At 40.3% G+C, this 16,830-nt stretch overlaps 2 protein-coding genes across 6 annotated transcripts in view; both read right to left on the bottom strand.

Moving 5' to 3' along the window:
* Nucleotides 1-6,319, bottom strand: part of LOC306712202 (NLR family CARD domain-containing protein 3-like) — a 48,345-nt gene extending 42,026 nt beyond the window's left edge. For 3 of the 5 annotated variants that reach the window (XM_079181361.1, XM_079181360.1, XM_079181363.1), the window contains exon 1: nt 6,294-6,319. Coding sequence is in view for 2 of the 5 variants with exons in the window: in XM_079181362.1 (XP_079037488.1) it covers nt 1,709-3,497; nt 4,589-4,686; nt 5,547-5,663; nt 5,955-6,085 (2,135 nt within the window). In the remaining 3 variants the exon portion in view is untranslated. Of the gene's footprint in view, nt 1-1,708; nt 3,498-4,588; nt 4,687-5,546; nt 5,664-5,954; nt 6,105-6,293 lie in introns of all 5 variants that reach the window. The other 2 variants (XM_079181362.1, XM_079181364.1) reach the window with 1 other exon arrangement.
* A 1,983-nt stretch (nt 6,320-8,302) lies between these two features.
* The window catches only part of LOC306712075 (uncharacterized protein), a 33,195-nt gene continuing 24,667 nt past the window's right edge, over nt 8,303-16,830 (bottom strand). Inside the window, exons 18-21 of the mRNA XM_079181175.1 lie at nt 14,350-14,526; nt 11,218-11,397; nt 10,333-10,512; nt 8,303-9,626 (exon numbers count right to left, since the gene is read on the bottom strand). Coding sequence (XP_079037301.1) covers nt 9,398-9,626; nt 10,333-10,512; nt 11,218-11,397; nt 14,350-14,526 — 766 coding nt within the window. The 3' untranslated portion in view covers nt 8,303-9,397. The remainder of the gene's footprint in view (nt 9,627-10,332; nt 10,513-11,217; nt 11,398-14,349; nt 14,527-16,830) is intronic.

Genomic DNA, 16,830 nt, shown 5'->3' with positions numbered 1-16,830 from the left:
ATAAACGACAGATATACAGATATATATATATATATATATATATATATATATATATATATATATAATAATAACTTTACTGCCCCTCATTAAATCCATGCTCTAAAGTAACTGATGAAAGAATTTCTCTGATGTTTCTGACGGTGAGGAACAGACCTGGGTGTGTTTTTCTGGGTAGATTTAGTGATTTGAGGCCTTCAGGAAAACGCTGTTGATTTATTTTCAGTCTTTCTCTAACTGGGAATGTTGGTTTTGGCAGAAGAAGAAGAACTCAAACATGTTTATGATGTAAAACTGTTTCTTATTAGTAGTAGAACTATTAATACTGCTCAGTAAAAGTAATGTATTAAAATATTTACTTGAAGTAAAGGGAGAAAGATAAAGATAAATCATATTTTTTAATTAAATTCAAAGTGGCTTTATTGGAATGAAAGTTAAAAAACAATGTTGCCAAAGTATCAAAAAACGAATAATATGACATTAATAATAATATTAAGATTATTGTTAACGTCTGTTAAAGGTGGAGCTTACATGATGCTGGATAGTTTAATAAATAATAATGATTCATATTTTAATTCTTAATTATTTTGTGAGTCAAATGTGAATCTTCAACATTTAACATTTCTCTGTCAGGTAAATGTAGAACTACAATGTTGTCCTCTGAAGTAGAAGTACATCACATTCCATCTGACCCTACAGGGTCTGGATCTTAGGAGACATACAAGGACTTCATGTGAACCACAATAACAATACTTCTTATTACTCAGCTGGGTAAAGGTGAATTCTACTAAAGTAGAAATCTGAACTCCTTCATGGAGGCAACGGATAAAAGAATCAACATCCTGCAGTTGACCTGAAAAGATGTTGAATAGTTTGAGGAGGAAACCAGCAACGTATGAAAACATGTGGACTCTTTTCTGGCCTCACTGCTACCATCATTACAGCCCACTGGCTGTGAAGGAGTCTAACATGTGTCCTCCTGTGCTCTCATTGGCTACTTCATGCTGTCATACAAACTTCATTCACATACTTTAGGACCTCACATCTGACTTTATTGAAGTTTCTATATTAATACAAATTAAAAGTCAATTCATGTAAATGTATGTAAACAGTCTGAGGTAGAACCCTGAACTCAAGTTGGTTTGTTGTTGTTTTCTGGTCCTATCTTTAAGAAGGGGGCGTGGCCTGATACAGATGGTATTTAAACTCTTCAGCATAGTGTTAAAATAATCAGGTGTTACCTGTAAGTGTGATGATGTCAGACACCTTGTAGAAGCTCCTGATGTAATAATAACTAAAGTACATGAAGTGATGACTGTAAAATACTGCTACATGTTGTGATGAAAGCTCAAACACAACCTCTAAAGTCCTTCATTTGTTTCACCAGGTTTGCATGTCGCCTCCATCACCCAAAGGAAGATAAATAGAGGAAGAATGATATCAATATAAAATATAACAATCATGAGGAATAAATAGAATAACTGTGTTCATTAACTTCACAGTGAAAACTAAACCAACTGAAACTGAAACATGTTTTCACTCGCAGCATTTCAAACATCAAGAACATCTGTGATGAAATATAACTGAATTATAATTTAGTATTAAACAACTGGAACACTATTTTAAGAATATGAATTTCATAATGTCTATATTAGAAGAACTAAACTACTGATCTACACTGATTCATGAAGTTAATCACATCTGGACTTACTGAGCCTTTCTGCAGTTCCTCACAGCTGGAATCAGTCTCAGTCGTCCCTCCAGTGATGTGTTGTACTTCTTCAGGTCCAACTCATCCAGAACCTCCTCTGACATCTGCAGCATGTAGGACAGAGCTGAGCAGTGGATCTCTGAGAGAAACTTCTCTGATTTGTTCTCTGACTTCAGGAACTCTTGGATCTCCTGATGTACTGAGAGCTCGTTCATCTCCATCAGACAGTGGAAGATGTTGATGCTTCTGTCAGGAGAGATATTATCAATGTTCATCTTCTTCAGGTTGTTGATGGCTCTCTGGATGGTTTCTGGACTGTTGTCTGTCTGACCCAGCAGGCCTCCTAAGAGTCTCTGGTTGGACTCCAGAGAGAGGCCATGAAGGAAGCGGACAAACAGGTCCAGGTGGCCATTTTTACTTTGAAGGGATTTCTTCATGGCTGTCTTCAGGAAGTCCTCCAGAGATGAATACTTGTATTTCCCCATGAAGTCCTCCAGTACCTCTGTCTTCCTGTTTGTGAAACAGTGGAACATGTAGACCGCAGCCAGAAACTCTTGAACACTCAGATGAACAAAGCAGTAGACTGTTTTCTGGAAGATCACGCTCTCTCTTTTGAAGATCTCTGTACAAACTCCTGAGAACACCGAGGCCTCCGTGACATCAAGACCACACTGCTCCAGGTCTTCTTGGTAGAACATGATGTTTCCTTTCTCCAGATGTTCAAACGCCAGCCTCCCCAGCTTCAGAAGAACTTCCCTGTCAGCCTCCGTCAGCTCCTGAGGACTCGTCTCATGTCCCTCATGGTACTTCTGCTTCTTCCTCTTTGTCTGGACCAGCAGGAAGTGTGAGTACATGTCAGTCAGGGTCTTGGGCAGTTCTCCTCTCTGGTCTGTAGTCCACATGTGGTCCAGAACTGTAGCAGTGATCCAGCAGAAGACTGGGATTAGACACATGATGTGGAGGCTCCTGGATGTCTTGATGTGTGAGATGATTCTGCTGGACAGCTCTTCATCACTGAACCTCCTCCTGAAGTACTCGTCCTTCTGGGGGTCGGTGAAGCCTCGTACTTCTGTCACCCTGTCAACACGTGAAGGAGGGATCTGATTGGCTGCTGCAGGTCTGGAAGTTATCCAGACGAGAGCCGAGGGAAGCAGCTTCCCCTCGATGAGGTTCGTCAGCAGCACGTTGACCGATGCCTTCTGTGTGACATCAGACACGACCTCATTGTTGATGAAATCCAATGAAAGTCTGGTTTCATCCAGACCATCAAAGATGAACACAACTTTACAGACAGAGAGCTTCTCTGCTGGGACCTTCTGTAATGTTGGATGGAAAACATGGATCAGCTGGAGAAGACTGTACTGCTCATCTTTGATCAAGTTCAGCTCCCTGAACGAAAGCAGAACCACCAGACTGACATCTTGGTTCTCCAAACCCTCGGCCCAGTCCAGAGTGAACTTCTGCACCGAGAAGGTTTTTCCAACTCCAGCGACGCCGTTCGTCAGAACGACTCTGATGCGTCTCTGTTGGTCAGCTGAGGCTTTGAAGATGTCGTGGCACTTGATCGGAGTGTCATGGAGGCTCTTCTTCTTGGAAGCTGACTCCAGCTGCCTGACCTCATGTTGGGTATTAACCTCTTCACTCTGTCCCTCTGTGATGTAGAGCTCAGTGTAGATCCTGTTGAGGAGGGTTCCACTTCCTGTTTCATCACTTCCTTCAGTCACACGTTCACATCTGTTCTTCAGACTGATCTTATGTTCATCTAAAACCTCCTGCAGACCACTATCTCCTGAAACAGAGAAACCAGAGAGAACATATAAAGAAGATATGATATTGATTTGACTAAAACAATCAGTGAACAATGAAATCAGGCTGATATCTGAACCTACAAACGGGGACACGTGAGTGAAAGTAACTTTCAGTTAGACTCTTTGAAACACACCGCGGCTCCGTCAAAAAACAGACTAGGACCGTATTTTTATCAGAGCGGCTCGTCTGGTGGAATAAGGACCTTTAATCCACCTGCAGCTGTCTCCAGGTCAGCAACACGTTATGAATTATTATCTCTTTATATCTTTACAGAGATGATAGATGTTGATGAGATATGAATTCATATTTAATCACTAATATAAATATGAATGTTAAATACAGCTCCTTTAACTTGATCTCGTTATTATTGAAGTCACTGAGAATTTAGAAACAATAAAATATTTTTATTAAAATGTGATTATTTATGCAGGTGTATATATTATTATTTATAATGTATTATATTTATCATTTAATGATCTTATTGAGTATGTGTGAATTTTTATCTTAAGTTATTTATATTTAATCTTTCCCCTCACAGTGTTTTGCATTGTTGAGGATTTTTTGGATGAATGAAGCCGCGTTTGTTTTGTTTTCTTTTGAAATTGAACGGTTTATGTTGAACATTGTTTACTGCTCATAAGATCACGTTACTCAGCTGTTCTCACTGTATAATATCATTTTTGTAGCTGTTTTCATTGAACTGTATATTCTCTCTTTGCATCACACCAGGCCGCCCTGTGTCATGTCACCAACATGGTGCCTCACAGATTCATGTCCTCGAGTTCTGATATTGTTCATGTTCAGGAGCAGATGTGCAGAGAGAGAGAGACCAGAAGGACATGAATGGGTTATATATCGTCTTCTGAAGGAGCAAATAAATGCTGGAAATCTATCTTTTGAGTGGTCTCCTTCCATGCCCTGTCCACAACTGTTACACAAGTTTATCATGAATCAATGAGACCTTCTTCCTTTGTGTGTTTACATCCTTCAATCCAACAAGTGTCTCTGTATTAAAACAACACGTCCTGTTTCCAGACATGAAGACATCAGCAGAGAAAAGGACAGTCTTACTTTGGACACTTCTGGTCTCACTGGCTGTCTGCAGTCCAGCTCTGGTTCTGGATCTGGACGTCAGCTCCTCCTCAGAATCATGACTCCTCTTCTTCTCTCTGTAAAGACATTTATTTAGAACTAAAATGATTTGTTGGTTGTTGATGAAAAACATCCAGATGTGGACTAAAGTGTGTAGAAGCTCAGATGTTCACAGAGAACAGTTAAAGTGTTACTTTTCTCTTTGAATTCAGCGTTCAGTCTGTCATGAAAATGTTCTTTTATTGAAACTCTCCTGCTTTCATGAACTCTAATCAGCTGCTTTTCCTATCAGGCTGTCTGATGAAACATTTAGTGATCTGTCTGTAGTTTGTTTATAACTAACTCAACACTTCCTGCAGCTCCTTCACAGTAAAAGTCCTCCATTAAAGAGAGCTGATCATGTCCTTTACTGTGTCACAGTGTCTGTGATCAGCTCAGCTTGAGTTGGTTGTGTTTGAACTGAGGTCAGAAGAGGTCTACATGTTGTGGTGGACCAACAGTCTAACACACAGCATGTAACAGTGGAGTCTCAGGTTCAAGTCCACACACTTTCCTTCTTCATGTCTGTTTTCCGTCACTTTCTACTGTCAACTATCAAATGAAGGATCAATTCAAACGTGATGAAAACAGAAGAGCTCCAAATGTACAGTTGACCATTTCCTGTCTGGTTTTTGTCAGCAGAGAACTTTTACATCAGTTCTGCTCATGATGTTTGTTCTAGACCTTCAGGATCAACATCTGGAGGAGAGAGTCTGAACTCAAAGGTCCACTTACTAAAGATTTAAAGCTTCACACTGAAAGCTCTGAATCTGTAGGAAGTGAACCTTTGAGCTTCATCTCATGAAAATATAATATAAATCTTTGAGCAGAACATTTAGTCTTCATCCTCAATGCATCATCTTCATCAGGTCAGCTCACAGTAAAAACAGTCTCTTACTGTGTGTCTGAGGGTCCAGGTTCACTACTGAAGTTCAGAGGATCATCTTTGGACCGATCACTCTTCATAGACAGACAGATGGATCCTGGAGACTCTGCTCTCTGTCTGGACTGAACTCTGCAAACATCAAGATGATTTTATTCAGAATGAATCTTTGATAACAACAAAGACATTCAAGTAGATCTGAATACACAAACTACTGTTACTGCAGATATTTAGAAGCTTTTAAAGTTTGTAGTAGTCCTCTTAGATTACATTACAGCTTTTCTAGGTGACTGACAGCTGTCACTGCTACTAAGAGGAAGAACCTCAAACTCAACTCAAAACCTCTAAATCTACAGAGAACACTGTCAGAGGTACAGGAACTGAAAATGACTCCTATGAATGAGTTAGTAGAAGTTCTCTTACTGTGTGTCTGAGGGTCCAGGTTCTTTACTGAAGAATAGAGGTTCATCTTTGGACCAATCACTCTTCATAGACAGACAGCCGGAGACTAGAGACTCTGCTCCGTCCTCCTCTTCCTCCTCACAACCACTCATCTTCTGATCTGAAGTCAGTCTGAGAGTAAAACATTAACACTGACTGTGAGCTCATGACACAAGAATCAAGAGAGAACAGGAATTGACACACACACACACACACACACACACACACACACACACACACACACACACACACACACACACACACACACACACACACACACACTTTGACAGTAAAACAATCACATGTTGGATCAACACTCACGCTGCCTCAGCCTTCAGCTTCTCTCCTTCTGCTCTGTGACTCAAAATGGAGTCTGAACTTTCTGATAAACACATCAGGGTTCTCTTCCTGTTCTCATGTACCTGGATCACATGACCACTGTAGCTCCGCCCCTCTTCATTTACAGGAAATCAGGTGAGTTCCTGTAGAAGTGTGTGGGTGTGTTGAGAGGTGAGTGAGAGAGAGAGAGAGGCAGCCGGTAAGAGAGCTGAACTTTGCAACAACTGAGAGAGTGTTTTCTGTGTGACAGGAGGACGTGGGTTAAGGTGAACCAGCTTTCATCAGACCCTCAGGACCCCCCCAGGTCTGGGTCCTGATCCTCAGGAGCCCCCAGGTCTGGGTCCTGTCCCCGTCTCTTGTCCCTTTACACAAACAGTTTGACATCCTGAAGGACTCTGGTGACTCCATAATAGGTCTCCTATCCAAACACAAGGAGCACAGTCAGTGGGAGCAGGAAGCCCAAACAGTCACTTGGTGCCACCACAACAACCTGCTGCTCAACACATCCAACATCCATCCAGATCCAGAAGAACTCACAGCTGTAGAACATTCATCTGGTGACCTGTGGACAAGATGTGAAAACTGGTTCCTGAGTTGTAACTCTTTTTAATCATCCAAACAAAGACGGTACAGAAATCAAACATCTCCTTGTTCAGTTTGTACATTAAGCTACATTTTTATTACATTGGTCTCATTAGTGATATTTGTTTCTGTTGATGTTTCACATCCTATAAAACTGGTACAAATATATTCATCAACAGACAGAATGAGTTTCCAGATGTTCAGAAGAGTCTGTGGACTCTGGAAACACCTTCAGGACTGATGGAGGTGTTGCTGAAGGACTTTCTGGATCTTTTTTTAAAGATTGGAGGATATTTGTTTGTCACAAAGTCGTCTGCTTAGTTCAGTGACTCTAATTTAACGGTAAGACACGAGAGGCACAAAGGTGACTCTAAAATATACTAAAATACATAATAATGTGACGTTAGCCCACATGAAGCCACAACAGCTCTGATCTTTGCAGGAGATGAACTATTGACTGAAAGTCACGATTGTGACTTCATGAACTAATGAAGTCCTGATATCAGGATGACGATGATGAAGACGAGTCTGTAAATATTCATCATCAACAGACTCAGCTTCCACAGAACGACTCTGAGGAATCACGTTGAATGTCTGTAAATGTTTTATTCTGCAGCAGTTTAGCTTTAAATGTTGTTCAATGTGAACGTTGTTGTTTTACAGGTTCAGAGAACTTGTGAACAAAACCACCATGTTGTTGGTAAAAACATGAAAGTTGTTTCTGTTTGATTGTCTGACGTTGGATGAAGCTGAGTATCTGCACGATAACGAGGTGAACGATTCATCCAAAGGAGAAGGTTTTGGTTGGTGGTCTCGACGTGCTGCTCACTTTACGTCACTGATTTCACCCCAAAACACGGATTCACCCCAAAGACCCTCGTTGATCTAAAGATACAGTGAGGATCCTTTACCTGGTCCTGATCCTCTATAAGAACCAGTCTCAGTTAGTCCTGATCCTCTATATGAACCAGTCTGTGTAGTCCTGATCAGAGACCGGTCCACCGTGAACAGATCCGGAGGGAGGAGGAGAGCTCAGCTCCCGGCAGCATCAGCTCCTCCTCCTCCAGGAGCAGAGCTTCTCCTCTCTGGGAGTCAACAGCGACACCACGCTGCTGGAGACCCAGGACGTGTTGCTGGACCCGCTGGAGGGAAGGGAGGCACGGGAGAACCAGAACCAGGACTGAGAGGAGCAGACTGTCAGACCTGCTGCAGTAACATGAGAGGTTTTCTAAAGAGACTCTGGAGCTCAGAGACACTACAGCTTTAGACCACAGGGGGCGACAGAACCACCACTAAGTTAAAGTTCCTCACAGTAACTTTAAATACAACAGATCACTAAAGAACAAAGAACAAACTACGATGAACATGATGTGAAGACGGAATGAAAACATGAAAATAAAAGATATTTTTATGTATTTATTGAGTTCAGGTTCAGGTTTTATCTTCTCTTCCTGTTTGTTACAAGCTAATCTGAGTCTGTTATAACATGAGAAAAGGCTGGTATTGGTGGTAATAAGGTAACTTCATACATGTGACATCAACTCTCACTGTTACTGAGAAATATGAGTAAATAAAGTGCAGAACTCCATCGTTCCACAGGGAGGAGCTGCAACAGGAAGCAAAGCAGAAACATCATTTACATGTGTTCATCTACTGTCATGTTGTCATGAACACAACTCATCAGCAGAGACACTTTAGGGTCACAACACATGAAGGAACCAAAGGACTAAACTAAATCCAGGTCCAGGTGCAGTGAGGAGCAGCAGGACTGGAGGAGTCCAGATCCTCTGATGATCCTCTGATCAGATCCAGAGGATCACAGAGATGATGTTGGACTCAGTCTGAGTGAGATCACTCCCATCTGAGGAGAGAAGAAGAAGAAGAGATGAACGAGTGTTTGCAGAGACTCCCTTCATCAGCTGTCAGTCAGTGATGCAGCTCATCCAGTAGAAAGAGCAGCAGGACTTCAGTCCTTTCAGCTCTCATCTTAACGTATTGGAGTGAACACACTGAGCTCCAAGCTCACACACCTGCAGACACTTTGGACATCAAGTCTGTTCACTCTGCACATTTCACTCAAGTACACAGTGGAGATAAAGAGCTGAGGGTCCTGAACGCATCACGACTGCAGAAACAGAGAGGTGTTCACTGCTCACTGTAATGATGGGTTCAAAGCTGATAAAAACCACAGTCTCACTGACATTTGAACGTCTCATCTCTTTGAAATATTCCAATGAGAGAGAACAGATCAGATCAGATTGATGGATGAGGACCACTGTCTCTATACATGTTGAGATGCTGTCAGCTGATAAACAGCGGGATTTCCTGCAGACTTGAACACAACAACAACAGTCGTCTTCACATCAACTCAAACACATGATCACAACAAGCTTCTGGCTCGTCTGATTGGCTGACTTTCTGTCCAATCCTGAAGCCTGTCAGCGTTCTCCTCTCACAGCTTCACTGAGAAGGTTGGAGGTTTACAGGAAATACTGGATCAGTGTTTAGTTCAATACTGCTGGAACCAGCATGGACTGAGTCCAACCCTCTACTGACCTCAGAGTCTCCAGTCTACAGTGTGGACTCTCCACAAGATCACACAGCAGCTTCACATCTGAATCCTTCAGGTCGTTTCCTCTCAAATCCAGTTCTCTCAGATGGGAGGAGGGGTTGGACTTCAGAGCTGAGGCCAGAGAAGAACAGCTGATCTCTGACAACCTGCAGCTCCTCAACCTGAATAAAGAATAAATGATGAAGATAAGAATCCATTTATAATCCAATCAGATGTGTTCATGTTGTAAATGTGTAGCTCAACATGACTCTGTCCTCATCAATGAGCTTTTCTCTTTGTCGTTGTGTTATTGTGGATCATCATCATGTCAGCCTTCTACACACATCATCCAAATGTCACCACAACATTCATCACCTATTGATGTCAACACAGATGAACACCATGCTGCTGGTCTCAGTCAGGTCTGCAACTAGAGGATCAAGACTATATTGATCCTTTAAACAGCTGTTTTATGAAATATGACTCGATCTCTATGTGTATGTGTGTGTGTGTGTGTGTGTGTGTGTGTGTGTGTGTGTGTGTGTGTGTCCTAAAGATCAACATCAATGATCAGATATTATTTGTGAAAACACATTTAAATGAACAGAAACCAAAAGAAATATTTCTATTCATCAAGTAAACGTCATCAATATAAAACAAGTATTAGTTCAGAGGATCTTCTGTCTACAGATGTGACCATTGACCAACAACTAGAAACATTCATTTACTTTAACAACTAACAGTGGACATGTTCTACAGGTTCTTGAAGAGAACATTCTTTTGTCACTGCAGAATAAAATTAGTTCAAGAAACATGAAAAAATGAATAAAAACTAATTTACAACTTTATGGATGCAAGTTGTGTTTTTTCATAAATTAGTGAACTGACCTCAGAGTCTCCAGTCTACAGTGTGGACTCTCCACAAGATCACACAGCAGCTTCACTCCTGAAGCCTTCAGGTCGTAGTTTTCACTCAGATCCAGTTCTCTCAGATGGGAGGAGGGGTTGGACTTCAGAGCTGAGGCCAGAGAAGAACAGCTGATCTCTGTCAAACTGCAGTTCCTCAACCTGAATAAAGATTAAATGATGAAGATAAGAATCCATTTATAATCCAATCAGATGTGTTCATGTTGTAAATGTGTAGCTCAACATGACTCTGTCCTCATCAATGAGCTTTTCTCTTTGTCGTTGTGTTATTGTGGATCATCATCATGTCAGCCTTCTACACACATCATCCAAATGTCACCACAACATTCATCACCTATTGATGTCAACACAGATGAACACCATGCTGCTGGTCTCAGTCAGGTCTGCAACTAGAGGATCAAGACTATATTGATCCTTTAAACAGCTGTTTTATGAAATATGACTCGATCTCTGTGTGTGTGTGTGTGTGTGTGTGTGTGTGTGTGTGTGTGTGTGTGTGTGTGTGTGTGTGTGTGTGTGTGTGTGTGTTCAGATATTATTTGTGAAAACACATTTAAATGAACAGAAACCAAAAGAAACATTTCTATTCATCAAGTAAACGTCATCAATATAAAACAAGTATTAGTTCAGAGGATCTTCTGTCTACAGATGTGACCATTGACCAACAACTAGAAACATTCATTTACTTTAACAACTAACAGTGGACATGTTCTACAGGTTCTTTAAGAGAACATTCTTTTGTCACTGCAGAATAAAATTAGTTCAAGAAACATGAAAATATGAATAAAAACTAATTTACAACTTTATGGATGTAAGTTGTGTTTTTTCATAAATTAGTGAACTGACCTCAGAGTCTCCAGTCTACAGTGTGGACTCTCCACAAGATCACACAGCGGCTTCACTCCTGAATCCTTCAGGTCGTAGTTGTTACTCAGATCCAGTTCTCTCAGATGGGAGGAGGGGTTGGACTTCAGAGCTGAGGCCAGAGAAGAACAGCTGATCTCTGACAAACTGCAGCTCCTCAACCTGAATAAAGAATAAATGAAGAAGATAAGAATCCATTTATAATCCAATCAGATGTGTTCATGTTGTAAATGTGTAGCTCAACATGACTCTGTCCTCATCAATGAGCTTTTCTCTTTGTCGTTGTGTTATTGTGGATCATCATCATGTCAGCCTTCTACACACATCATCCAAATGTCACCACAACATTCATCACCTATTGATGTCAACACAGATGAACACCATGCTGCTGGTCTCAGTCAGGTCTGCAACTAGAGGATCAAGATCAGATCAGACCTGTTGGACTCAAAGACGGTTCATGACTTCATTGGTTCCATGAGCTTCTTCTTTGTGTATCTGGTAGCTTAGTAGCTTCATGTGTTCAACAGGAGAGGTCCACATGTGTTCAGGTGTGTCTTCATGTCATCTGTCCATCACCAGAGTTCTTGGTGGCAGTAATCATTCCTCCTGTCAGACTGAGTGTGAAGTGGTCCCTTCATAACACAACTACACTGAAGAAATCACTTCACAAGTTCAGCTGAAACTAATATGAAGCTTCAGCAGTCTGAGTCAGACGAACCAAAGTTACAGACTATTGAGGAGCAGATTCCCTCTTTGAGTTCCTCTTCCTCCACTGAGCTCAACAAGGAAACACTGAGTTCAACCCGCCTGCTACGTACTGCTGAGGAAGGTAGTACACAGTACATGTACACAGTACTACACAGTACACAAAAACAGTACTACACAGTACATGTACTGTGTACACATGTGTACACAGTACATGTACTGTACACATGTGTACACAGTACATTGTGCGTACATGTGGATTCACCATCAATTTAACTGACAATATTTGAAATCTACAAAGTTGATTTCTCTCCTCAAAAGTTCTCATTAGTGAATTTAGTGATGAAACAGAATGAAGAATGTGCTGTTCCAGCGCTTTGCATTGTGGGATACAGAAGGAGAGGTAGACTGGAGATTCTTTCTGAATCAGTTAAACATCAGGTATTTCTGTCACACTGTAGATTTAGCTTTTGTTAGCATGCTACATGCTACATGCTACATGTTGGTCAAATCAGCACAAACTGCTCGTATAGTGTGAGGTTTCAAATACAGCCACTGTCAAACACAACAGACTGACTTGATACATGTGAAGCCTCAGATTAGTTCAGATCAACTTTACAAGTCATTTCTACAGAACTAGACTGTGGATTTAGTCCTGAACATCACAGACAGTGTGGACAGATTACAGACACCAAGAACTCTTGAATGGACGTTTGGACACGTGAGTGTTGTGTTGAGAAAGACCTGAACCAATATGAACCGGCCCTTTAAGAACAACATGTGTTTGTTGTTGCAACCTAAAGGTCTGTGTCTTCAGATAAAGAGACAAAACATGAAAACAGAACCACAGTTAGACCTGCTGTCAACAAGAACCTGGAAACAAGTTAGAACCTTAAACATCTACAGTTTGATGATGTCATTCATCATCATCACTTGTTGAAGAGCCACTTCCACTATGACTGGTCTCAGCTGACATCTTGTTCTAGTAATGACAACAGAGACTTGTGTTCTCAAAGCCTGCTCTGTGGAGACGTGTGGGCCTGTGTTAGGCTGCTGCTTATTACTCTGAGCTCTGCTTTAATCTCACCACAGCAGCTGTGTGGTTGTCTCTGTAGCAGCCTCATCAGCTTCTGATATCATGAAGATCACCACAGTTCACAACTTCACCTTCATTCAGCTTTGCATTCAAGTCTCTCTCTGTTTACACAGAGTTTGTATCTGCTGTCATCAGATCTTCATCCTCCTCCTTCATCTTCCTCACACACTCTACAGCAGGGGTCACTAACAGGCGGGCCGCGGTCCGGATCCGGACCCAGACGCCGTTGTATCCGGACCCAGGACCTAAAACCGATTCTATTTTGACGGAGCGCTTCTATTTTAACCGGCGCACCTTTTTCAGCCTTTACGGTACTTGTTCAGCGGTGCAGGAAACACGCCGACCAATGCGTTGTAAATCACATCACGTGATGCAGCTCAGCCAATCAGATAAGAGTATTCTGACAAGTTCACTGACTCGAGTCAGATGTTCACACACCGTGACACAGGGGGGGAGACGAGGAAAGAGAAAGAAGAATACGACAATTACGTGAGTCACAGCAGCTATTTCACATGACGTTCTCCAAATAGAGGAGAGTGGTCAGCGAGACCAGAGTCTATAACCAAGAATAGACACGAGAGGTTAATTCTCCACACAGGCAGTTTAAAATCAGTTTGTCTCACATGTTCAGAGACCACAACGATTATTCAAAGCGGTGAATGAAGCGATACTACGAGACAAAGAACAACTCTTTGGAGCAAACGTACCATCTCACATCTGAAATGAAGTCACAGAAAATAAACCTGAGATCAGAATCCGAACACATGAGTTCACTGTCCAATGATGTGACCAGAGACAATAGAGCTGAAACAAGTGGTTTAAAGACCACAGATGAAGTCCATGCTCACAAATGTATCTTTTTAGAATATAAGAAAAATATAATATTGATTTCTGATTGACATCACTTCAACCTGAATGAACTGAATTTAAAGCTGCAGGAAAATTCAGTGAAATTCATTTTTCTAAAATGAATTACTTTATTTTAAGATGCACATTTTACGAAAGCTTTCTGTCAGTTATTCTTTAATCCAGACATTATTTTACTTGAAATGAGAAAAACATTTATTGATGTATTTCTATGTATTATTTATAATTCATCCAGTTAAAAGAATAATAATTGTTCAAATATAATTGATGTGTATTTTCTTTATTTTATTTGACAGTTGTTGACACAGAGACGTTACTACTACTACTACGCTTCTAAATAGTGCAATAGTGCATCGTAATGTTCCGGGCCTTTGCCTGAGGAGATTTTGGTATTTTAATTGAACACCTAAATACAAATAAATACATACATAAATTAGTGAACTGACCTCAGAGTCTCCAGTCGACAGTGTGGACTCTCCAGTCCAGCAAACAGCAGCTTCACTCCTGAATCCTCCAGGTTGTAGTTGTAACTCAGGTCCAGCTCTCTCAGATGGGAGGGGTTGGACTTCAGAGCTGAGGCCACAACTTCAACGTGAGTCTCTGAGAGTTGACAGGCAGAAAGTCTGGAATGACACAAATATTTCAACATATTGTTATGAAAGAGGACATTTAATATTTACTTCCTGCTTCCTGTTTTGATGAACATTAGCTCTTCACATCAGTGGTTCAGCTAATCTCATCTCACTGTGTTTCACATGAAACAATAACTCTCATCACTCTCTCTCCTCCCTGCAGACTTTTAATCTTTGTTTCTCTTTAATGTGCAGATGAAGGGAGACAAAGTGTCGTTACATTGAGGCTTCCATAATGTCCAGTCTGTCAGTGTGATCTGATCCCATGTCTGTCTCCACAAAGTCAGCATGAAGCCTTCTTCATTAGAGAAGCAGTTTAACAACTAGAGCTCCCTGCTGCTGTCAGGTTCACCTCCAACACATCCAGAGACAGCTGAACAATGTTACAGGACTGAGACACATTACTTGATATTATTAGACCTGTATGTGATTAAATGAACATATTCAACACAATTAAACCAAAGAGGCTGCATTACTTTCAACATGATGTCATCAGAAATATGTTTCAGTGAATCAGCATTAAACACACAACATGGTGTTCATAAGATCTTTATAAAAGAGTTTATTTCTGAGTAAAAGAACAAATTAAATGATTTAAAAACAGGACGATGTAAATAATGAAACTTTAAAATGAAAAGTTGAATTCATGAACAATAAAATGCAACATTTCTCGGTTCAACACTCTGGAGTTTTACAGCGACAGTCTTTGTCTCGTATGAAGCAGTTTATGGAGGCTAATGTGGCTAATGCTAACGCTAAACCTCAGATATATATTGATGTGTAACTGACATCACTGAATCAGTTCTCTGATGTGATGACTTTTCTCTTCTTGTGCTACTAAATCACTGTTACAGCATTCAACATGATCAGCAACAGTTACATACTCAATTTAAAATATGATATTAATGATAAAAACATCCTTTATCTACACAGAACTTTAAAAAAGTGTTTTAAATATATATATATATATATATATATATATATATAATAATAACTTTACTGCCCCTCATTAAATCCATGCTCTAATGTAACAGTGATGTTTTGTCAAAGCAGGAGATTCATATTTCTTTTCATAAATGAATATCTCCGTTAAGTGAATTTCTCTGATGTTTCTGACGGTGAGGAACAGACCTGGGTGTGTTTTTCTGGGTAGATTTAGTGATTTGAGGCCTTCAGGAAAACGCTGTTGATTTATTTTTCAGTCTTTCTCTAACTGGGAATGTTGGTTTTGACAGAAGAAGAAGAAGAAGAACTCAAACATGTTTATGATGTAAAACTGTTTCTTATTATTAGTAGAACTATTAATACTGCTCAGTAAAAGTAATGTATTAAAATGTTTACTTTAAGTGAAGAGAGAAAGATAAAGATAAATCATATTTTTAAACTAAAGTCAAAGTGGCTTTATTGGCATGAAAGTTAAAAAACAATGTTTCCAAAGCATCAAAATACAGAATAATATGACAATAATAATAATATTAAGATTATTGTTAACGTCTGTTAAAGGTGGAGCTTACATGATGCTGGATAGTTTAATAAATAATAATGATTCATATTTTAATTCTTAATTATTTTGTGAGTCAAATGTGAATCTTCAACATTTAACATTTCTCTGTCAGGTAAATGTAGAACTACAATGTTGTCCTCTGAAGTAGAAGTACATCACATTCCATCTGACCCTACAGGGTCTGGATCTTAGGAGACATACAAGGACTTCATGTGAACCACAATAACAATACTTCTTATTCCTCAGCTGGGTAAAGGTGAATTCTACTAAAGTAGAAATCTGAACTCCTTCATGGAGGCAACGGATAAAAGAATCAACATCCTGCAGTTGACCTGAAAAGATGTTGAATAGTTTGAGGAGGAAACCAGCAACGTATGAAAACATGTGGACTCTTTTCTGGCCTCACTGCTACCATCATTACAGCCCACTGGCTGTGAAGGAGTCTAACATGTGTCCTCCTGTGCTCTCATTGGCTACTTCATGCTGTCATACAAACTTCATTCACATACTTTAGGACCTCACGTCTGACTTTATTGAAGTTTCTATATGAATACAAATTAAAAGTCAATTCATGTAAATGTATGTAAACAGTCTGAGGTAGAACCCTGAACTCAAGTTGGTTTGTTGTTGTTTTCTGGTCCTATCTTTAAGAAGGGGGCGTGGCCTGATACAGATGGTATTTAAACTCTTCAGCATAGTGTTAAAATAATCAGGTGTTACCTGTAAGTGTGATGATGTCAGACACCTTGTAGAAGCTCCTGATGTAATAATAACTAAAGTACATGAAGTGA

Source organism: Pholis gunnellus (genome assembly GCF_910591455.1).
Source record: "Pholis gunnellus genome assembly, chromosome: 20".
Taxonomy (NCBI): domain Eukaryota; kingdom Metazoa; phylum Chordata; class Actinopteri; order Perciformes; family Pholidae; genus Pholis; species Pholis gunnellus.
The sequence above is the reverse complement of the archived record's forward strand: the minus strand, read 5'-3'. Positions and strand labels throughout refer to the sequence as shown.